This window comes from Mastomys coucha, unplaced genomic scaffold (assembly GCF_008632895.1).
Source record: "Mastomys coucha isolate ucsf_1 unplaced genomic scaffold, UCSF_Mcou_1 pScaffold22, whole genome shotgun sequence".
Classification (NCBI taxonomy): domain Eukaryota; kingdom Metazoa; phylum Chordata; class Mammalia; order Rodentia; family Muridae; genus Mastomys; species Mastomys coucha.
This window is the reverse complement of record NW_022196905.1, coordinates 134,690,262-134,713,886: the sequence shown is the minus strand read 5'-3', so window position 1 is coordinate 134,713,886 and position 23,625 is coordinate 134,690,262. Positions and strand designations below refer to the sequence as shown.

Below are 23,625 nucleotides of genomic sequence, written 5' to 3'. Positions count from 1 at the left end.
AAAAAAAAAAAAAAAAAAAGTGTTTAAAGAGAGTGGCCAGTACAGTGGGTTAAAACTGCTGAAGAGGCCTGAAACCATGATCAAACTTCAGAGAGGTCAGAGGAATAAAGAACCCAAGACACAGGAGGAACGGTGAGCCACCTCCCACTCATCTTCTGCTCCATATGCTAACTAGTCAGTCCTCCGCTAGAGGTGCATGCTCTACAGAGAGCATGGCTGCAGGCCCTGCTGGGTGGCTATCTGCTCATGAAATGCAGAGGAAGGTGGGAGCCTGTGAATGGCCATCCTCATCTGGGTGAAGCTCATCTACACCTGTTACCTGTCTCCTCTACTGGACATTAGGTAACTGCAGAGGTGCATGTCAAGTGGCTAACCCCCTCTGTACCAGCTTTCCAACCTGTCCACTGTTATCCAGAGAGGTTCCAGACAAGCAGGCAGGCTCTCAACAGTAACCTAAGAGCAGTGTACAAGAATCCTCACCCTAGGGAGAGGGAATGGGCAGGCTTCCAGGCCACTTTGAGCTACAAAGAAGATCACAACAGCATTTTCACACAGGGTTGCTTTTATTTCCACATCCAACCTGTGCAGAGGCCCTGCCACACCCTGAACAGGTGTGAGGTGCTGGGTGCCTCCAGAGTTTCTAGCACAGTAAGTGTGGGTGTGCAGACTCCTGATGGTCTCCAGGCCACACGACACTGGCCCACAGGAACAGCAAGTCCATGAATGGAAACCCCACTGAGCTGCAGGTGGAGGCTCTGGAAACCCCATGGACAGCAGCAGGAGTTAGGAGTCACCAGGAACACTGCAGCGAGGCCCCAATGCAGACACGGCTGATAAAAACCCAAACAGGGCAAGGTGAAAGAGCAGAGGCTCGAGTGTCCCCGCTGTGGACCCGGGGCTGAAGGCACAGAGCTGTGTCGGGATGGAAGAACCCTGGGTGCACTCGCAGTCCAGAGCAAGAAAGCACAGGTGAGAGCCCAGCCCAAGGCTCTCTGTGAAGAGTGGCCTCGGATCCTGGGCACGGCACAGTGACACTGCAACAGATGAACCACCATTTAGTCAGACACAAAGCAAGGGAGCACGGCTGGATTCTTCACTGAGCACACTCCAGGCCATGAGAGGCTTAGCTCTCTCTCATGGTTCCTGAAGGAGCCCAGCACTAAGCACCACATGCAGGCAGGCAGGCACTCACTTCCTGTACTGTAGCCTGTACCAACAATAGCAACATGGGTGACAGTGCTGTGCCTGACCCTCCTTGCAGCACAGCCTTCTGGAGATGGTCACTCCCACCTCTGCTTCTTCCCAAGCTCCCTACCACCCACTAGCGGCAGCACTGCCATCTTCCCGGAGTATCTTCTATGTTGTGGTCTAACAAGCAGCCAGGGGCTCATCAGCAGATCCCCATTCCCGTCTTCATGTTCACAAGTCTTACCACAGTACTGAGGTCACTCCTGACTTCCCAGAGGAATGACCTCCTCAGTGACAAAAAACTCGATGGTCTCCTCCTCCCAGTCATCCACGTTGCTGTCCAGCTCGTCAGTGTCCACCCCTGAGAGGACAGACAACAGGCTGACCCCTGGGTCGTGGCTGCAAAGCCAGTCTCAGGGCTCTCACTCCACTTGCAGACAAGGCCAAAAGCTTGATTACCTCCCCGTAGCTCTAGACGCTCGTTCTTCTGCTTCATGTAGAGTTCCTGGGCCATTTTTCGGTATTGCCGGAAGTCCTCCATCATGGTCCGCCTTCTTTCTACCAGTTCCTGTCAAAAAGGGAAGGTTGTAGGGCTAACCAGGACATCTTGCTCAACAACAATGATCCTGCAATATCTAGCAATCACTATTGAAGTTTGGAAGAACCTCCCTTAAGTGGGACTCTCGGTTGGTTCTCTTCCTCATCACACTCGCCCCTGCTTCTAGCAAGGAAAAGCCAGTCTTCACTCAGTGTTAGTGGGTGCAGGTTCCAAGGACCAGGGCTGGCCCTCTGCTGCCCAGTGCTAGTTACCCTTCACAGCTGGAGAACAAGCCAGACCAGGCTCCTGGCACACTCGTCTCACTGAGTCCAGGGCAAGACAGGGATGGGCTCCTGTCAGCATCCCCTTAGGCTCACCTTTGAAGCTTTGGACTGGCTCAAGCGATCCTTCTGCTCAAAGATCTTGGAGTATTTCTTCAGATCTTTTTTAATTTGCTGAAATGAAGACAAGTCTCTCAGGATTGAGCCTTCAAAGCAAGATCCACAATGCTGCCTTCAAAGATGCCAGTGTGCAGTGACAGCCTCCATGACTAAGAGGATTCAGCCCCAGGGCACCAGTATGCCCAGCTGGCGAGTCTCACCTCATGGAGATGATTCCTAGGATGAGTCACTCCCAGCTCTGACCTAATACCACAAGCCTATCCCATTACATAACCCCTTCTTAGCTCTTCCAGTCCCACTGGAACTTGTTTATAGCCTGTCTGGCTTAGGCAGACTATTCTGAGGGACTGGGGGAGGACACAGATAGGGTCATCTTGTTGCTATACATCAGAGTCTGGAAAGAACTCTCCATCCTCCTGCCTCAGCCTATTGGGATTATAAGCACTGCCTAGCCTGACATGGCTTTAGGTCAGGTCTCGCGGCTCCTGCATCTCTTCAGAGCCCTCTCCATGTCTTACCTCCACTCCCCACTGACTGCTCCTGTCTGGCCACAGGACAAATGCCTGGTTCCCTTCAGTGCCACAACTGTTCCCTTACCCCAACCAGGCAGGGATCACAGACCTTTATCTGATCCTGGCTGAGGAGTGTTGGGGGCCTTGGTCTCCAGAGCAGCTGGCAGAAGCGGTCCTTGTTGTTCTTCTGGAGAAGGCGACCTTGGAAGGTCCACAGCCAGTAAGCATTGTCCACCTAGAGGGCAATGGAGGACATCATGCAAAATGTGTAAGGCCACCCTGAGACCTTTACTCTTAGCAGCCACAGCACCAACCTGAGCTCTGGTAACCCGAGACACAGCACACTGGGGACAAAAACACCAGCATCTGGCTGTGTTTGCCCTCCAACAGGAAAGATGGCTAGCAAACAATGATGCAAGGATCCTGGGCCTGCTTTTCACTCACTGGTCTATGACAAGAAACTCCCACAGCAGTGCCAATTAGAACAGCAGCAAGCTTTCCCTGCAAGACTCTTACCTGAGCTCTGCCTCAATTCAAATGCTGGGCTCCTTGCGGCCAACCAGCTCTTCAGGAGCTTTGTGAACTGAGTGGAACAGTCCCACATAGGCTTAAAAGACTCTCACTTCCTTCCCCTCCCCTCTTTTGGGGATGGGAGATGCTGGGATGGAACCCAGGCCGGGGCTATGCGCTGACATTCCCAGTCCTACAATGTGCTAAACAGGTGTTGGGATGGGCTGTGCTACACTGGCATTTGGGATGGGTCCTAGACAGAACATCCTGTAATGAACAGAGAGTGCTATTCCAGACACCACCCAAAGGCAACTGGGAAGCAAGGGGTCACATTCCATCAGCTGGCACCCTCTGAGCTCACAGGTTTCTTTTGCATGTACTGGCTCAATGGTCTACTCAATAGTAAACACAGGAAGCAGTCTGCCCTCAGGAGGCACAGTAGCTCATGCCCCAGCAGGCCCTGCCAAGCAGACATGCCTAATGCCCTAGCAGCTGACCTCTCAGCAGTGAGTCTTTTGAGAAATTGTGGATCAAACCATCTCCCTAAGACACAAAGGTTTGTGAATAATGCCCTCAACCTGGGTGGGGATCCCTGGATACAAAAATCCCACAGGAAAACAGTTTCTGTCACCAGCCTTGAGAGATTTCATTCCCTGAGGGCCCAGCACCTGCTATCTTCTACCTTATGGCTCCACCATGATACAGAGGTAACCACGTATCGGCCGGTTGGGTCCCATTCAACGTCGGAGGCCATGTAGTGCTCTGCAATGTTCATGACAGTGCAGTCTGAAGTGTCGACAAATGCCAAGGCACCGTTCATGCTGTGGGGAGACAGGGCAGCTGTATCCCACAATTCCCCACACCCCATTTAGAGTCCAATGCCCCCCACTGCAACTGAGTCACAAGGGTGAGAAAGGATGGAGGATTCTGCTGGGTTGTAGTCCGAGGCCCTATACCCCTTACAGTGACAAGTTTCCTAAGGACATCCTGAGGCTGGGATCAAGAGACTGCTCTGTGGCATCAAGAGAAGATGTTTCCCACGGAAGCTTCCACAGTGGGAGCAAGCCACAGCAGTCCTTCGCACCAGAGGACAAGGCTGGATTTGCTCACTACTCCAGTTGTGCTCAGGTGGAATGCAGGGGAACAAGAGAAAGACACCCCAACCACAGAGGGCAGGCTGGCCTCCAGCATCTGTCCCACTGGAAGACTCGATTCACAGGGAGGGTACAAGGCTATGGTCACAGAGGACACGTCATCTGCAAATCACTACATCAATCAGCCTGGTATGGCTGGAGGCTCAGCTGTGATAAATATCTAGTGAGATGATATGGCTCCATCTCAACACAAACCCTCAGGAGCAGAGTGTTGCCATAGTGGGCAGAGACCCAACCCACCTCCTCAGCCCGGCCAGCACCACGAACTGCCCCTGGGGACTCCAGAAGATGGTGTTGGCTTGCTGCTTGTCAAACATCTCTGCAAGGAAAACAAGTACCTGTGAGGGCTGGTGCCAGTGCACCTCGTGAGGAGAGCCGGCAAAGACAAAGTCCACATAAGACTCCAACACAAACCCACTGGCCACTTTGGGAGAACTATTCCAAAAGCATTCCCCCATTCAGTTATACCTAAAGTCGTGTTGCATGTTCTGGATGGTGGCTACTGGCTATTATGGAAACCTAGTGGACACTATTTTCAACCTCAAATGTAAAGAATGCACTGACAGCAAATACAGTGACTCACTCATCTTGGGAGTCCTTGGTGACCACCAACAACACCAAAGGCCAAGCTACCAAAGCCACTATCTTTCAGTGTACTTACAAAACACCAAGCAAACCATCCTCCCTGACCCCGGGTCACAGCTGGTCACCTCAAGCCTCTCCCAGCCAGCCATCTGCCTGTATAACAGGCCATTAATAACAGGGTGTATCCTTGGCCACAGGACTCAGGAGTGAGGGGGGTGAAGTCTTGGCAAAGCAGCCATCTTCACCTGGGAAGGGGGTCAGGGAGAAGAGTCTCACATTCATAGAGAGCTGCAGGACAAATGTCCTATATGGCCCCAATGCACAGGAGCACTGACTGTGATCCTGGTACAGAGCTGACAGCCCAAAAAGAAATGACTCCCAAACATTCAGGAGATAAATGACCCCTTTCTTGGTGTTTGTTACAATGGGACAGAAGCCATCTGACTGCAACTGTCCACCTTTTACATATCAAAGAGAACCAACAACACAATGGACTTTACAACACAGCCAGCTGATACTGTCTCAAATGGTTAGACCCAGGTGAAAGCAATGTTCACAGACATCTAAGTCCAAGAAAATCACGGTGTAACTGCTATGGCAGAGGGAACAGGGTAGGTGGCTTCCTATAAAGAACTTATGAAATACAACCTGGGGCAACCCTGCAGATCCATCCCAGCTCAGCTTGTCCTAGAGCCCTAAACCTGACATGACACAAAGACAAGAGTAAGAAAGCAGCTGTCTAAGCAAGGTCACATGCTGCCCCCAGGGGAGTGACTTTTAGGTGAGCTTTTCTGCACCAATGGGAATGAGAACACGCCCCTTTCCTGCTGGAGCAGAAGAGGACTTGAGGGCTAAGCCAGGCTGAAGGGCAGGGGCAGTAAAGGCTGACTTAAAACTGAGAAGCCTCACTCAGACAAGGGCTCAGTGGACATGAAGTATGTGCTCCCTCTGTCCTGAGTCACCCCAACCTCAGCATCCAGCTAGCATCTGATGGAATCCCGGCCCCTGAACTCTGTAGAGGGAGCCTGAGGGCAGACTACTTACTGATGAGTTCAATCTTCCCATTGCTCTTGACGTGGTAGAAGGAGACAGATATCCTAGGGGCCTCACCATGAAGCACAGCAAACTTACTGCCATTGGGTTCCCAGGCAAAGGCTATGATGGTTTCTACAATCAACAGGAAAGAGAAGTCAGTTGCTGTACTATTTTATACCAACATCTCCATTTCCAAAGACCTTCCTTCATTCAGCTGGAGAACAGGACTCCTCATCCACTAGCAGGACCTCGGATCAACAGACAGCAACAGCAAAGGGAAGTTAGCAGAGTTCAGAAGCAGGTGGTTTCATCTGGTTGGGATGTTACGTTAATAACAAGCTCGGGCCAGGCTAGAACTTGGACTCTTCCAGTCCTGCCTCCTGCAAGCTAAGATCATGGGCAGGTGCCACCACTGTCTTTCCTTAACTGACTTCAGGACTTAACAACTTAGCTGTGATCTTCTTCTATGGTGAAACAAAATGAAAGCCAATGAAAGGCACTGGCACTTTAGCAGACAAAGGCTGGAACTAACGTGACTATTCCAGTAAAGGAGGGAAGTTAGTTCTGTAAAGTACATTGATCTTTCTTCATGTTGCTGGGCAGCGGTGGCGCTCACCTTTAATCCCAGCCCTTAGGAGGCAGAGGCAGGTGGATTCCAACCCTTGGGAGGCAGAGGGAGGGGGATCTCTATGAATTGCAGGCACAGAAGGATACATAGTAAGATCCTGTCTCAAAACACCTCACTTCAATTTTTTTTTTTTTTTCAGAGAGAAAAAGGAAAGGAGGGAAGGAAAGGCAGGCCACGCCTGGTGGTACAAGCCTACAATTTCAATACTCGAGAGGCCAAGGCAGAAGGATTGGTGTTCAAGAGCAAATGGGCTATAGAATGAATCTCTATTTCACAGAAACATTCAGTCAAAAGTGCAACCAGCTAGCAGCTCATTAAGGTAACTCCAGGAATGGTGGTGTGCCCCTGTAACCCTGAAGTGGGCAGGAAGACAGACAGGAGGATCCCTGTGGCTACTCTTACTGAGACCCCACTTCAGCACACTGCTCTGAGCATCCATCTCACACAGAAGCTGGACACGAGAAGGCCATGGAAGGCCCTTCCTGCTTACCTTTCATCTCAACGACGTCAACAGGTACCTGCTTCTCCCTCATTCGGAAGATTTCAAAATTTGTGACAACTCCCTGTTGACAAAAGTAAAAAAGGAGTAATGACGCTCTGGAAGGTAAAGGCATGGAAAGACGGAGGGTGGGTACAGCTGACAGAAGACAGCACTCACCCAGCAGCATGCCCACAACCCTGCTGTGGTGCTAAGGCAGCATGACAGCATAGCCAAGCACACTCTGCAACTCATCTACCAGAGTTCTCAGGGGCCCTGCAGTCAGAGGGGATGATGGACTTCCAACAGCAGTAACTAGCTACTCACCCACCAGTTAATGCATGCCCATTAACATGTAGGTGCATTTGTGTGTTGGAATATTAATCAACCATGAAAAAGAATAGAAGGAAATGCAGACATATGCTATAATATATAGATGGGGTTGTTATAAAAAAAAAAAAAGAATATGAAGTGAGGTCAAGGAGGCTGGACACAAAGGGTCACAGACTGCAGGGAAATGTTCCTAACAGAGAGATGCAAAGAGAAAGCAGACCGCGGAGAAAGTCAGGAGTGAGGAGAGGGCTGGGGACGTAGTTCAATAGAACATCTGACCAGCATTCAGAGGGTTGCCTGAATATAACACTGGCACAGGAACAAAAAATAAAAAGGCAGACCAAGGAGCGGTATGAAAAGAGGGAAATGGGGAGTGTTGACTGGTGTGCAGCTTAACATGCGCAGTGGCATGCCTGTGTGACCTGCTGAACATACGAAAGTCATGGAGATGGTTTGCCACTTAAAAGTATTTTTGTTATATGAATTACATCAAGAAAAATTAGTAGGGACAGGCTTGCTGGTTCATGCCTGTAATACAGCACTCAAGAGGCTAAAGCAAGAGAATCACTGGTTCAAGGATACTCAGACCAGCTGGGCAGTGGTGGCGCATGCCTTTAATCCTAGCACTTGGGAGGTAGAGGCAGGCAGGTTTCTGAGTTCGAGGCCAGCCTGGTCTACAGAGTGAGTTCCAGGACAGCCAGGGTTAAACAGAGAAACCCTGTCTCAACCCCCACCCCCCCCAAAAAAAGGATACTCAGACCAAAAGACTGAGACACTGTCTCAAAAAAAATGGGGACATGGCTCAGAGGTTAAGAGGTCCTGAGTTCAATTCCCAGCAACCACATGGGAATGGCTCACTCCCATCTGTAATGAGGTCCAATGCCCTCTTCTGGTGTATCTGAAGACAGCTACAGTGTACTCATATAAAATAAATCCTAGAAGAAAAGAAAAGCTTGGGTCTCACTGTGTGGTTCTGGATAGTCTAGAATTTGCAATGTAAATCAGGTTGGTCTCAAATTCGGAGATCTGACTGCCTCTGCCTCCTCCTGAGTGCTAGGGTTTAAAGGCATGTACACCATGCTTAGACACTGTTTTTTTGGATGAGGAAAACATTAAATTATACAAACAGAAACATCTGTGTGCAAAGCTGTGTGAAGTCCACCTGTTTACCAGAAAAACAATACATCCCTTTCAGCTTCTAATAAGAGTGGCTGAGCATCTGCAGGGCAGTGGTGGCACATGCCTTTAGTCCCAGCACTTGGTAGGCAGAGGCAGGCGGATTTCTGAGTTTGAGGCCAGCCTGGTCTACAGAGTGAGTTCCAGGAACTTGAACTGAAGGGCTATACAGAGAAACCCTGTCTAGAAAAAAACAAAACAAACAAACAAGAAAAAAATCCAGCAACTCTGAAAAACCATTGCACAGTACCAAAAATGAGGCCAAGGTTTCCCTCTTTGTTAAAACAAACAAGCTCAGGGCTGGACAGAGATGGGGCACTTGTTGCTCTTGAAGACCTGGGCTCAATTCCCAGCACTCACACGACAGCCCACCATTGTCTGTTATTCAAGCTCCAGGGGATCTAATGCCCTTTTCTGGCCTCCAAGAGCACCGCACACACAGACATACATGCATTTATGATGATCACTTTATGCTGTGTTTATAAACCTATTCTGTGCTTTTAAATCTGGGGATAAAAGTTTCTCAGGTAAAAGCAATTATGAAAGTCACACTTTAAGAAGCCTTCAGCCGGGTGGTGGTGATGGCGCACACCTTTAATCCCAGCACTTGGGAGGCAGAGGCAGGTGGATTTCTGAGTTCAAGGCCAGCCTGGTCTACAAAGTGAGTTCCAGGACATCCAGGGCTACACAGAGAAACTCTGTCTGGAAAAAACACAATACATAACAAAGAGAGAGAAAAAGAGAGAGAGAGAGAGAGAGAGAGAGAGAGAGAGAGAGAGAGAAGCTTTCAGCCAGAATATCTTGAGATTCCTTCACCATGACCAGACAGCCAACAGTTTTAGCATCAGGCAATGAGGGAACCTACCCCAGTCTACCCAATAAGCCACCCATTAACCTTGCCTGACAACTACACCAGCTGGAGAGGCTGCAGGAGATCTGAATTAGGTCGCTAGCACTCCACCAAGCAGCTCACAACCAACTGTAACTACAACTCTAGGAAATCTGAAGCTCTGCACACATGTCACCCTTGTGCACACACATACAATGAGAAACAAACCTTCAGAAGCAGCAGCTCATTTAGAAGCAGCTCCCATGGCAAGCACTTACCTGTGTGCCTTTTGGAGTCCTGTCCACTTTTACACACAGGTAATCTCCATTTTTCTGCCAGTGCAGCTTGCAATCAACCACATTGAACAAATTCCTCACTCGGATCTCCTGTCTGGTGGGGAGCTGCATCAGGGTCACTCTAGCTGGAATATCTTTGTCTTCAGGCACCCAAAAGGCAATGATGTTACCACCCGGAGACCAAGAAAAGTCTCTGCAGGAAAAAGGAATAAAAGCTTATGCAAACAGATGTAACCAAGCTGCAGAGAGATGACCGAATTTACTCTTAAAAGCTCTATGCTGGCCGGGCAGTGGTGGCGCACGCCTTTAATCCCAGCACATGGGAGGCAGAGGCAGGTGGATTTCTAAGTTCGAGGCCAGCCTAGTCTACACAGTGAGTTCCAGGACAGCCAGGGTTACACAGAGAAATCCTGTCTCGAAAAAACAAAACAAAACAAAACAAAAAGCTCTATGCTGTGTCCTGCCCGCTACCTGCTAGGCACTGACCCTGCTGCAACCAGCCATGTGCTACATGCTCTACAGCACAGCCTGCAGAGCTCACAAAGCTGATCACACTGCTGTGACAGCAAGGGAACAGACAAAGGGACGCTGTTCATTGCACCCACCTCCCCACACAGTCAGCCCTGCTCTTTACAAATGTACTTCAGGCTGATGGCTCTAGCTGCAGGGTATCTAAAGGTCAACCAAGGTGCCAAGGGGAGGACTGCAAGTCAGAAGGTAGAGGACAGGATAGGTAACAATCCGTTCTCTGTTAACTGCTCTGCAGGGCAAACAGTGTGGCAGGTCGACAGTGGGAGTGTGTGGAAAGCCTCTAGAAACAGCATACATAGCCTGTTGTCAAGACTGGTCTCAAACTTGTGAACTCAAACAACTCCTGTCCTTACCCTCTGGACCAACTTAAGTACAGAAGTCCACACCACATCCCAATTTGGCTTTGAATTTGTTGCAGATCAGTGTATATGCCCTGTGTGTAGTTCTTGCTAAAAGTCAAAATGATATCCAGGAATGAAAATAACACAAGGAAGACATGCCAGTGTCCTCTGGGCCGGTAAGTATTCGCCACCCCCAAATGACTTCAGATAAACCAGCATGTTCCCACTCATCTAAGAGAGAACGAGCTGCAGTTCCTCGTCATACGCCTAAGCCTCATCCTATAACATGCCTCTACTAGGAAGCTTTCCAAAGAAGACAAGCCACTGTGCTCAAGTCCCTACTCTAGCTGGCCAAGACTCTTTGACCTTAGTATGTATGTATGTATGTATGTATGTATGTATGTATGTATGTATTTATTTATTTATTTCTGTGGTCTGTGAGCAGGACCCACTGCAGCACCCCAATGTTTGCAGAAACAAGAAGCAAATGCTTTTTCTAACTGCTTAAGAACTGAGTGCTATGAGCTGGAGAGATGGCTCAGCAGTTAAGAGCACAGACTGCTCTTCCAGAGGCAGTCAATTGCCAGCATCCACATGGTGGCTTACAACCATCTATAATGGGATCCAATGCCCTCTTCTGCTGTGTCTGAAGACAGCTGCAGTGTACTAATGTAAACAAAGTAAATAAATTAAAAAAATAAAATAAGGGGCTGGTGAGATGGCTCACAACCATCCAGCATGTGATCTGATGCCCTCTCCTGGTGTGTCTGAGGACAGCTACAGTGTACTTATATATAATAAATAAATCTTTAAATAAATAAATAAACAAATAAAAAGAACCAAGTGCTAGCTGGATGTGGTAGTATATGCCTGTAATACCAGCCTGTGGGAGAATAGGGAGTTTCAAGGCTGTACTCTGCTACTGAGAAAATTACAGGTCAGCTTGAGCTACATTTGAGAGACTCTTAAAAAAAAAAAAAAAAAAATCAAAACCCTAGCCAGGTGGCATACACTTTTAATCCTAGCACTCATGAGGCAGAGGCCAGCTTTGGTCTACAGAGTGAGTTCCAGGATAGCTAAGGCTATACAGAGAAGCCCTGTCTCTAAATAAATACCCTGCTACAATGACCACCTGAAGGGCTGTCTGTTCATGTGCTCCCCAAATGCACTGTAAGGTGCTGGCCAGAGGTGAGACCTTTCTGAGGTATATCAGTCTTAAGGAAGGGAAGGTGGTGACCCAGTAACTGCTTTTTTTCCCCCTAGACAGGGCTTCTCTGTGTAACAGCCTTGGCTGTCCTGGAACTTGCTCTGTAGATCAGGCTGGCCTTGACTCACAGAAATTGTCTGTCTCTACCTCCCAGTGCTGGGTTTAAAGGCCTGTGCCACCATGCCCTGCAAACAAATGACTTTTAAGGTCCTTAGAGAGCTGTTCCTTCTAACTAGCATGAATGAGAGACACCATCCACTTAAGAGAAAGCTCCCACCAGACAGAATCCAGCAGCTCTTCTTGGATTTCTAGTTTTAAGAAGGAAAGACTGTCATTTCTGCTGTTTGAAGGTAATCATCCTATGTTGCTATAGCAACCAGAGCATATTGACTGCGACTTTACAGAAACATTCACTTACTTAATCCCGGAGATCTTCAAGCTCTTCTTGTCCAAAAGGCCCATGGACTGCACATGAGGGAAAGAAAAGGGAAAAAAAAAATTAAAATTAAAAATCACAGCTCAAGCCGGGCAGTGGTGGCACACACCTTTAGTCCCAGCACTTGGCAGAGGCAGGCGGATTTCTGAGTTCAAGGCCAACCTGGTCTACAGAGTGAGTTCTAGGACAGCCAGGGCTATACAGAGAAACCTTGTCTCGAAAAACCAAAAAAACCAAAAACAAAACAGCAACAACAACAACAAAAAAAAACAGCTCAGAAAGATCAGGGCAGCAATCTGCTCTATCAAATGCCAGCAGCAACACACAACTTCCAAAACGTCCAAACTTCAGCCGGAGCCTGGGCAGTTCCAACCTCACCCAGCACAGCAAGAGTTGGCCTTTATCACCAGTCTACAAAGTCCTACCTCCCTTACTACAGCACAGATTAAGAGAAGCACTGACTATATCCACAGCCGCCATGTGTGCACCCAAAAGTCTGGTTAGCCTTCTGGAACATTGAGGAGCTAGGCCATAGCTCAGTGTCTTAGCATGCAAGATTCAAGTTCAATGCCCCGACTTCCAGGAAGATGAAGAAAAAAAAAACAGAACTCACAGGTGTTTCATAGATGCTAAGAGTATCCAAGGTCATTCTTGCAAAGAATTTGCCATCGTGGCTCCACCTGAGGAGAAAAGAAGTGTCAGGCTGCACCGATGGAACAGGAAAAGGCTACAGGCAGACCAGAGCTTTGGTCTACTCACTTGAAGATGGGCCAGTGGGCTGAGCTTTCACAGTGAAAGCCTCTCTTCTTGTGCCCCGTGAGGATGTCCCAGATGATGATGGCCTGAGGGTCATCCTGAGTATCCATCAGTGGGCTGAACGTCACTAGGTATCTGCAAGAGAGGGTCACAGTACAGCACTTCCTTGGTGTGAGAATCACATTTCCAGCACACAGTGCTATCGTTCACAAAAACAAGATACACAGAATGCCACCAAGATGTGCAGACCCAGTCTTTTCACACCTATCATGACCCAAGAACAGTGTCTCATCTCTCCCAAGTTGAGGGTAGGATGAGCATAACCAGGTACAAAGTATGTCACAGAATACTACAAGAGCAACCTTGAATGGTGTTCCCACCACAAGTGGCCCCAAGCAAATCAAAGAGCCCAACAAGTCTGCTAGAGTGGGCTGGTCTAGAGGGAGGAGAGACTGGGATTTTCTCTGGCTGCACTGGTGTAATTAAGACTAATGAGATAAAGAAAACAAATGTTAACAAACAGTTCTAAAGGGAGTGTGCTTCAGAAAACACGAGACTATCTGACTATGGTCAACTCTCAGTGTAGAAGAAATCTTATTTGTTCCTACAAAGTAGATGTGTCCTAAGGAAACAACCCTCACAGTGGGAGAAGAGGCCAAGCAAGCCAGAGAACACCAGTAAAAAGCCCTCCTGCTGCAGCACCAGGGCTGGCAAGATGAAATCCTGATCAGCAACATTACACCACACAAACTGCTAAAGCCTGTAATAAGAGTCCCAACACTGCAATCTACAGAACCAAAGCACAGAGCACCTAACAGATAAAAGGATAGCCTCATTTGTTCAAGACGACAGACTCGGGAACAAGACAGATCATACCAGGTATGCTGGTGCACTTGGGGAATGAAGTTCAATGCCAGCTTCAGCTATAGTGATTTGGGGCCAAGCCATCTATCAAAACAGAGAAAGCCACATCCTAGCCATGTACCAACGGTACTCCCAGAACACAGGTGAACTAACTATTTTGGGAACTGCACAGGCTTCCCAAGAGGTGGAGGGACACCGAGCCACCCAGGCACAGGCAAAAGGCAGTTATCTCAAGCACCCACATCTTTTTTAAAAAAGATTTATTTATTTCATATGTATGTTTTGCTTGCATGCATAGCTGGTGCCCTCAGGTCAGAAGAGGTATGGATGGTTGTGAGCCACTGTGTGGGTTCTGGGATCTGCGTCCTCTGCAAGATCAAGTGCTCACGGAGGCATCTCTCCAGCCCCTCACACTCACTTTTTGTACTGCTGCTAGAGTGGCCTCTGGCACTCTAAGAGCAGCACACAGGGAGAGGAGGATGTGCCAGGGAAAGGGACAAGGGACAAGCACACACCCATGATGTAACAACCATTGTCTACAGGTAACCAATATATATTTTTGTTGTTTTATGGAAGCAGGGTCTCAGGTAGACCAAGCTGGCCTTTAACTCCTGATCCTACTTCCCAAATGCTGGGGGGATCCAGGTGTGCCCCACAGTGTGGCGTGTAGCTTCCTCCAGCTCCACTTTTACAAGTCTCTGCTCCATGATTAATTCAGTCATGGGAAAGAAACCCTTCTACGAAATACTGTCTAATGCCTGAACTCGAACAAGAAGCAATCTGTGTGACATTATGGCACCAAGTATCAGTGCTGGCACAGAGTAGTATCTGGAACCAAAGTATCACACGAAGCACATGGTAGTTGCTAGGCAATGCACCTTCTTTATCGAGGAATATGTTCCAGAACCTCACAGTACCCAGCCCCAGGCATGTTTTTTTCTACATGTACATATATACATACGTCCATGAGAAGTATACATTAAGCAGTTTAAGAGACCAAAGACAACAGAACACAACCACTATAACACACACATTATAGTGTGAACACACACTATAATGAGTTCTGTCCGTGCAGTCTCTTTCTTGAAAGAGCCAAGACATAATCCTCCGGCTGTGGGACTCTGTGTCACTGCAGCCCAGGAAGGTGAAACCATAGCAAGGGAGTTATTGCTCTTCCAGTTGCTCAAGTTTGGGGCTGAGGAGGATGTAGCTCAATAGCAGAGACCTTGGGTCACTGCAGAAAGCATTATCAAAGAAAAACGTGAATGCTCACCACCCCACCCCATCATGTGGCTCTGGCAGTTTGCACACTGTTTGAGGAGGGGGTAAAGGAAGAGAGCCAAGTGCTGACAGGACAAATTTGGTAAACCACATATCTTTCCTCTCTTTGTCTGTTTCGAGGCTTTTTTGAGACCAGGTCTCATGTAGCTTCACCTGGCTTCCACCTCACAATGAGGTCCAGGCTGGCTCTCACACCTGGGATTTTCCTATCAAGTCTGAAGGTAGCACAAATCGCCTGAGGAGGAGAGATGGAGTCACTCACCTTTCACATGGAGAGAAGTCAATGAGCTGCACACCTTGGTGGCTGAACCTCTGGATCTGCTTAAACTTGTCCCCTCCCCAGAGGGCGATACCACGCTGATGGAAAGTGGCCAGGTAGGTACCCTTAGGGGACCAGCGCACATAAGTCTCTGTCCATCTCTGTAAGAAGGCAGGAGCAGTGTGAAAATGACAAAACGTCAAGCACAGCAGCCCTTCCTTCTACACTCCATCTTCTCATCTCAGAACCGTTTCCAAGCAGGTAAATGAGTGACAGTTGTTCTCAGAGAGTGCCTCAGAGAACAAGAGTCTTCACCTGCTCCTGGGGCAGAAATCAACCCTGGTAAGGAGACGGGAGTTGGCCAGGACCAACTGCTGGTACACACCGCTCTTTCTTCAATTGAGACTGGGTCCTTGACATCATTCCAGAAGATGGATGTCCGGTCTCCGCTCTCAAAAATCACACTGTACTGGTCTCTACATTCTGCCTCTTCCAGCCAGTAACGCAAATTGCCCTAAAAACAATCAAAACTGAGGGCCTTAGTACACTGCATTAATTTTAGTCAAAGAAAGCTTATCAATCACTATCATATTTAATGCCTAATGACTAGTTCAATGGATACCATTTTACCTCAGTTACAAAAATGTCTTCTGACTACAGAGACAGACGTTTTATAAAACATACCAGGTCTTTGAAAGGCTGCTTCTCCGGAATGTCCCACTCATCGCTGATCGTCATGTACCTTCAATAAAATGGGCAGTGCTGAGTTCCACAGCTGCACAGGATAAGAGGGTGCACAGCCGGGCAGCTCCATACACTTCCCACCCACCCCAAGCTCAAAGCAAAAACATAAAATGCTCTTGCTGGCGAACAGAAAGGCCACTAGCACCCACTGTGGAACTCCCATCACCCATAAGCACCAACCACAGATCTCAGGCTCCAACTCACTTATCAAAATCAGTAAAGAGGTTGACCCGGAATGTGTGCTGCTTGTCCAACTTATATCCATCTGCATTTTTCACTGCATCGACAGCATGGGCAGGAGAAGCATATTCCAGAAAAATGTACCTGAGTGACAAGGCGAGCGGCTTACACATGCATCCTTCAGACTTACTGTATGCACACTGAGACCTTTCTACACGAACAGAGGTCCTAACTGTCCTGTGGCGTCTCCAAGGTGGTCACACTGAGGACCAGCAGTTTCCTAAGAAATCATAAGTTTTGTATATTCTACTATTCAGACTTCTCAACTTATCTTCAATTTTATTTTCTCTATTTACCCTGATGGCTGTATCCTTCATCTCTAACTTTCATCTTATTTGTAATAAATGATAGTCATTAACAGCATCAAAGAAAGGGAGGGAGAGGGAGAGAGAGATAGAGAGAGAGAGAGAGAGAGAGAGAGAGAGAGAGAGAGAGAGAGAGAAGGAAAGCAAGCTTATTAGATCTCAAGAGTGACTTCATGGTTATAAATGACAGAAAAGTTTAAGAGAAATGGTCATTTCCTTGTGATAGCCCAGTGATGCACATATGTCAAAGGAGTGCTGTCAACAGTGGCAAGAGGCAAACCTTCAAATTCAGCAGCCGCCACTGTGGATCATTCTTCCCTGTCCAGTTCACTGAGAGCAGCCAGTCCATTGTTCAAGAACCTCAGTCCTGGGACACAGAGAAGCCCCAGGCCTTCACAAAGGGTTTAAGCCTACAGCTCAGCACCACAAACACAATGGAGGCCTAGACTCAAGCATGAAGACCCAATTTTGGAGAGAAAAAGCAAACTGCAGGTCACACTTTAGGCTGCACCCATGATTTAGGTGACAGTGGGAATCGCTAACTAAACAGTGCTATAAGGTTTCACCTCTACTTCAGAGAAGTTAAAATGTTTTCAAAAGCACTTCCAGAGAAATCCCACAGGAAGCTTGCCCTTGGCCTCTGCCTACTTTGAGGCCTGTGGTATCCTTATCTAGGACCTATCTTGGATAGCCTGCTGCATCTGTGGGGATCAGCTCTGGGACTTGAGAACCAAAACTTCGCTGGAGACCCCCCTGGGGTGGCTTGAACACACAAACCTCCAAGTCCTCAACTGCTGCTTCAGCAACTACCACACTCACCCTTTTGTCTTTCCATCCTCTTCAGGGTAATAGTCATTTATGATTTTTCCAAACTTGGAGAAAATCTTGTGGATGACATTTTTGAGTTTCTCAAGCCGGTCAGGTCCCACCTGAGGAACGTTGTCTACAACAATAACTGAGTCGATCCCGTCAGCTTCCTGAGGCCGATCTTTGAGTACATCACCAAGTAGTTCTGAAGGAGTAAAAGAAATGTCAAGTGGTTTCTATTTAAGCCAAGAAGCACTCATTCATTAGCCAGCAGGCTGCTCATTTCTAAGAGGCATCTACTCCAAGTGCTTTCACCATGAACAAAGAAATTAGGACTTGGCTTCTACAAGGAAGGCTGATCCTCGCACTCCTTTTGATGGGAAGTATTCTCTAAATGTATCCAATTGTTGCTGCCAGGGTGGTGCAAGCATGTAATCCCATTACTTTGAAGGTAGAGGAAGATGCATGTGGACCTGAGTTCAAAACCAGCTTAGCTTGACCCTGCCTTAACCAGGTAGGAAGAACCCATTCCTGAAAGTTACCCTCTGACCTCCACAGCCTTGTCCATACTCTACACAAAAAAAGTAAGCTTAAAAATTATAAAATATCGGGTGGTGATGGTACATGCCTTTAATCCTAGCACTTGGGAGGACAGCCACAGCTACACAATAAGACTGTCTCAAAAAAGCCACATCTATAATCCCAACGCTGCGAGGACAGAGACAGAAGGATCTCAGGGGCTTGCCAGCTAAAATGGTGAGTTCCGGGTTCAATTAGAAAGCCTATCTTAGGGGACAGAGAGATGGCTCAGTGGTTAAGTGCACTGACTGCTCTTCTAGAGGACCTGGGTTCAATTCCCAGCATCCACATGGCAGTTCTCAAGGTCTGAAAACCTCACATAAATATACTTACAAGTAAAACACTAATACACATTAAAAACATTTTTAAGGGGAGAAGGTGGACGGAGCTGGGAAATCATGGTGCACACCTTTAATCCTTGCCCTTGAGGCAGGGGCCAGCCTCATCTATAGAATTCTACAGAGTGAGTTTCAAAAGGGGTGAAGATCAACAGAAGAACACACCTGACACAAACCTCAGGTCTCCATGTGTACTTTCACAAATATGTACATGGACACAAAGAGGAAGGTGAGCTAAATGTTAAGAATGCTCCCATACTCCCAGAACCTAAGAAACTAGAACAGAAGGACAACCACTTCTGAGGCCATCCAGGTCTACACAAGAAGATCCTGCCTAGAATAAAGAAGTCTGGTCCAACTAATGCCTTTAATCCCAACCGAGAAGGCAGAGGTTGAGCAGATAAACTCAAGGCCAGCCTAGTGAGTTCCCAAAATAGCCAGAGAATCACAGTGAGACCTTGTCTCAAAAGGAAAAGATGGAAGGGAGAGGATGGGGGATGGCTCAGCAGTTAAGATCACCTGTTATTCTTCCAGGACCAGAGTTTAGTTCCTAGCCCCCACATGGTAGTTCACAACCAGCTACAGCCCCAGTTCCAGAGAATCCAATGCCCTCTTCTAGTCTCTAAAGTGCATACCTGTGGTACAGACACACATGCAGGCAAAACATCCATACATATAAAATAAAAAATAAATAAAAATCAGAGCTGTAGAGATGGCTCAGCCACTGTAGAGCATTTGATGCTAGTGCAGAGGACTGGGGCTCAATTCCCAGTACCCACATGTTGGCTCACAGCCTCCCGTTAACTCTAGTTTCCAGGAATCCAATGCCCTCTTTTGGCCTCCACAAATACCAGTCACACATTAGTGCATAAACATGAATGCAGGCAAACATACATACAAGTAAAATGTTAAAAAAAAAAGGATACAGCCGGGCAGTGGTAGCACACGCCTTTAATCCCAGCACTTGGGAGGCAGAGGCAAGTGGATTTCTGAGTTCTGAGGCCAGCCTGGTCTACAGAGTGAGTTCCAGGACAGCCAGGGCTACACAGAGAAACCCTGTCTTGAAAAACAAAAACAAAAACAACCCACAAATAAATAAATAAGTACCCACTGTGAAAGGAAAAACCAACTCCTGAACACTGACTGTCTTGACTACTACACAAATGTCCAGCACCAACTCAACAAATTACTTTAAGGTCATTGTTGGTAGGCTGGGAGAACACTTGCTAGGAAGGCACCAGGTCCTGGGTTCTACTACACCAATCCTTTGCATTTTGTCCTGGCTAATTTTATGTCAACTGGACACAACTAGAGTTATCTGGGAGAAGTAAACCTCTCAGACAATGCCACCACCAGACTCTCCTGTAGGCAAGTTTATGGATTAGTTTCTTGACTGATGATTGGTAAGAGAGAACACAATTCACTGTAGGCAGTGCCATCCCAGGCTGGTTTCCCTGAATGGTATAAGAAAGCAGGCTGAGGGCTGGAGAGATAGCTTAGCGGTTAAGAGTACTGACTGCTCTTCCAAAGGTCCTGAGTTCAATTCCCAGCAACCACATGGTGACTCACAAACATCTGTAACAGGATCTGATGCCCTCTTCTGGTGTGTCTGAAGACAGCTACAGTGTACTTGTCATATACATGAAAAAAATAAATAAAATCTTAAAAATAAAAGAAAGCAAGCAGGCTGAGTGAGCCATGAGGAGCAAGTCAGTAGCAGCACTCCTCCATGGCCTCTGCATCAGCTGCTGCAATCAGCTCCTGTCTTCACTTCCTTGGATGACTGACTGTAAGTTGCTTTTGTCACAGCAAAAGAAACCTAATTAAGATACATTTCAAGCCAGGCCGTGGTGACATACGCCTTTAATTCCAGCACTTGGGAGGCAGAGGCAGGTGGATTTCTGAGTTTGAGTCCAGTCTGGTCTACAGAGTGAGTTCCAGGAAAGCTAGGGGTACACAGAGAAACCCTGTCTCGAAAAACCAAAAAAAAAAAAAAAAAAAAAAAAAAAAAAAAAAAAAAAAACCAAACATTTCAAAGAGCAGGCAAGGAGCAGGGAGGTAAGAGGCAGATTTTCAACACAGCAATGCCACACACCTTCACTACAGAAATTCTGGGTTCCTTTACAAGCCTGCTCACCATACAATTAAACAGCCTGCTAAGCTGGATCTGAACTTAACAAGACGTAGTAAAAAGGCCCAGCTTCCATACAAACTAAACTCCTTCCTAGGAGCTCAAAGCGTCTACCTAGTCTATAACAATCTGCTTCTCTTAAGAAGAGCAGCGCAAAGTATCCTCATAATGCAACACACTGTTTCTTTTCATGTTTTGTTTTTTTACATTTTATTGTAAAGTGTATAATGTTTTGCTTTTGTGTATATATGTGCACCACATGCATGCCTGGTATATGATCGCCCTTGAACTGGAGTTACAGAGACTTGTAAGCCATCATGTTGGAGCTGGGAATCAAACCCAGGTTCTCTGGAAGAACAGCAAGTACTGAGCCATCTCTTCAGCCTCCTTCTATTTGTTTTTTGATATAGGGCGTCACTTACTTCAGGCTAGCTTTGCACTCCCTATGTAGCAGGGGGCTAGCCTCAAACCTCTACCTTCCAAGTACTGAAATGTTGGCATACACACCACACTAGAGGAAACAACTTCACAATCAGTAACAGAATAGGAGACATATACTAACGTGAAAAAGGACAAGGAGGCAAGACAGATTCCACACTGCTCCTCCTGGTAAAAACCAAAAGGCTGTTTCTCTTCCCACCCTCGTGACACGCTGATGCACAAAGCCAGTTCCAACTCTTTTTTTTTTCGAGACAGGGTTTCTCTGTATAGCTCTGGCTGTCCTGAAACTCACTCTGTAGACCAGGCTGGCCTCGAACTCAGAAATCCACGTACCTCTGCCTCCCAAGTGCTGGGATTAAAGGCGTGTGCCACCACCGCCCGGCCAGTTCCAACTCTTAAGGACTGGACCCTCATTACTCTCCCCTTCCCTGCACCACTGGACTGGACCCACTGGGTTACTAGTCTTGAAGGCACACTGGCCTTGTAGTCACACTAGCCAGCATCCCCTGACTCCTATAATCCGCAATTCTGGAAATAATCTACATACTGGCATCTGTGAATTAAATGAATTCAAGTAATTCCTTAATTACTCATCTTGCAGTAGACAGACCCACCTGCTTCCCAGTACTTACAACCAATTCTAAGTCCAGTTCTAGGAGATCCACCCAATGGCCTCCATGAGCACTAGACACAGTAGACATGTGGGCAAAAAATGATCCTGTGCATAATTTTAATTAAAAACAAACAAAACAAAACATCTTTGAAAAAGGGAAAAGATGGTGGTAGTACATATGGGTAAATGGTTTAGTCCACAAGATGCTTGTTGGGCAAGCAGCAGGACTTAAGATCACTCCCATGAGTTAGCACCCACCTCAAAGGGGCGCACAGCTGCATTCCCAGTGCTAGAAAAGTGCAAGCAAGCCAGTCTAGCCAACTGGTGAGGACAGGAAGCTTACCCTGAGTTCTGGGCCAGCATAGGATACAGTGTGAGAGGTCCTGTCTGAAACCATGAATTGACAGGGACAGTCCAGACCCCAAATAAATAACCAAAGGAACCAAGGGTTCAAAAGGAGCTTCAAAGTCAATACTTAGGTTCTAACATGGGGGAAACAGGGACATTAGAGATTACTGGAGTTGGTCGAGAGTGGGAACCCAGAAACCTGCTTTATCTAGAACAACTTCCTCAAGGCTGAAGCCTATAGAATCTTCACAGGAGTTTATCTGCTTCTCATGCTAAAACATCTTTTACCTTAAGAAACACAGTAAAACAAGCCAGGCATGGTGAACTCATACCTCAAATCCTGGCAATCTTAAAGATTGCCAGGCAGAAGGATGGGTTCAAAGACAGCTTCAGCTTTGTAAAGGCCTGGGCTCAGCCTGACCCTGTCTTACAACAAAACAAAAACCTCCACAAACACACACGAGGATTAAGTCAAACAATGGTGGCTTCAAATGGCAACCCCTTGAAATATTTGAAGTTCTAAGTTGACAACTATATTGAGGTGCTATATTTTCATGGCATATCACTGGTAGTTCAAAAGAAATTGTTTGGGTGTACAGGTCTGTAGGGCCACGGCCTGGGCCAGCACCATGTAAACTGAGGCAGAAGAATCAAGAGTTCAATTTCAGTCAACTGTCAGAAAAGATTTTAATAATCTGGCTCCTATGCAGGTAGGCAGAAACAATGCCTTTAAAAGGCCAGTCACCACAGAAGAAATCATAAGTAAGCTGGCAAACGAACAGTGTGAAAAAGCAACATACAACACGAGAATGGTCCCGGGTACCGACCAAGGAAAAAAGAGATAGGCAGGTGGTAATGTGGTTGGGTCCGATGGCAATGGAAACTACTGGGGAAAAACTTCTATAAGCGGGAAGGCACCAGGCTCTACACGACCTGTTCCTTGCGTTCGGTCCTCTGAGGGGTCGAAATGGTCAAAACTGGAAACCTTGCCCAGGAAACTGGAATGCCCCCAGATATTCCAGGTCGTTTTGCCCTCCACCAACCCCCAGATGCTCGGTCTTGCCGCAGAAACGGACTCCCCAAACGGTCCCCTACTGTAGAGAAAACAGATGATCGCTGCAACCGGGAAACCTCGCGCCCTCGATGACTTAAGCCGCGACTACAACCCTTACCTTCCTCGTTCACGTCGTCTACGAAATCCTCGGGGTCGCTGAAGGAGGGCTCATCTGCCTCTCCGTTCTCCAGAGCCCGCGGCTCCGCCTCGGCCGCGCTCCCATCGGACCCGCCCTCCTCCTCCGCTCCGGCCGAGGGGTGCCCCTGGGCCTGCTCTCCGCCGGCCTCTGCCTTCCCGGGAGCAGAGGGCTCCAGCGAGGAGGACCGCTCCGCCGACTGCGGCGTGGGCGAGGCGGCCGGAGTCGTCGCCGTTTCCTCTTCGGACTGGGCCGCCGGCTTGGCCCTCACCTCGGGCTCCGGTCCCGCCTCGGCGTCTTCTTCGGCGTCTCCCGTCCGCCCCACTTCGGACCCGACAGACCCTACCGCCTCGTCCGTCGGTGGCGACTCGGAGGCCGACTGCTGCCTCGCGGGCTCGGCCCGCTCCTCGGCCGCCTCGGGCACCGCCACGTTCTCAGCGTCCTGCATGGGCCCGCGCTGCTTCTCACCCGGCTCGGCCGCCCTGCTTCCGACTCCCAGAAGTCACCGCGCGCCGCTAGCGCGGAGCCATGTGCGTGCAGCGAATGGGTCG

General features: G+C 48.0%; 1 protein-coding gene across 1 annotated transcript; it reads right to left on the bottom strand.

The window, feature by feature from the left end:
- Positions 1 to 544: 544 nt before the first annotated feature.
- Eif3b (eukaryotic translation initiation factor 3 subunit B) lies at positions 545 to 23,591 on the bottom strand. Its single transcript, XM_031338524.1, has 19 exons — positions 23,057 to 23,591; positions 17,447 to 17,639; positions 16,287 to 16,406; positions 16,023 to 16,080; positions 15,724 to 15,852; positions 15,342 to 15,499; positions 12,938 to 13,069; positions 12,792 to 12,858; positions 12,161 to 12,207; positions 9,646 to 9,856; positions 7,042 to 7,114; positions 5,933 to 6,055; positions 4,544 to 4,622; positions 3,832 to 3,970; positions 2,749 to 2,874; positions 2,104 to 2,181; positions 1,648 to 1,756; positions 1,433 to 1,549; positions 545 to 1,034 (listed from the first exon to the last, which is right to left on the bottom strand). The coding sequence occupies exons 1-18, from the start codon at positions 23,520 to 23,522 to the stop codon at positions 1,446 to 1,448; spliced, it is 2,412 nt and encodes an 803-aa protein (XP_031194384.1). The 5' UTR covers positions 23,523 to 23,591; the 3' UTR covers positions 545 to 1,034; positions 1,433 to 1,445.
- Positions 23,592 to 23,625: the final 34 nt, after the last annotated feature.

Coding starts and splice junctions, on each gene's coding strand:
- Eif3b (XM_031338524.1), bottom strand. CDS start 23,522: ATGCAGGACGCTGAGAACGTGGCGGTGCCCGAGGCGGCCGAGGAGCGG. Junction 7,115..9,645: donor GGACTCCAAAAGGCACACAG/GTAAGTGCTTGC, acceptor TTTTGTCAACAG/GGAGTTGTCACAAATTTTGA. Junction 1,757..2,103: donor GCCAGTCCAAAGCTTCAAAG/GTGAGCCTAAGG, acceptor CCTTTTTGACAG/GAACTGGTAGAAAGAAGGCG.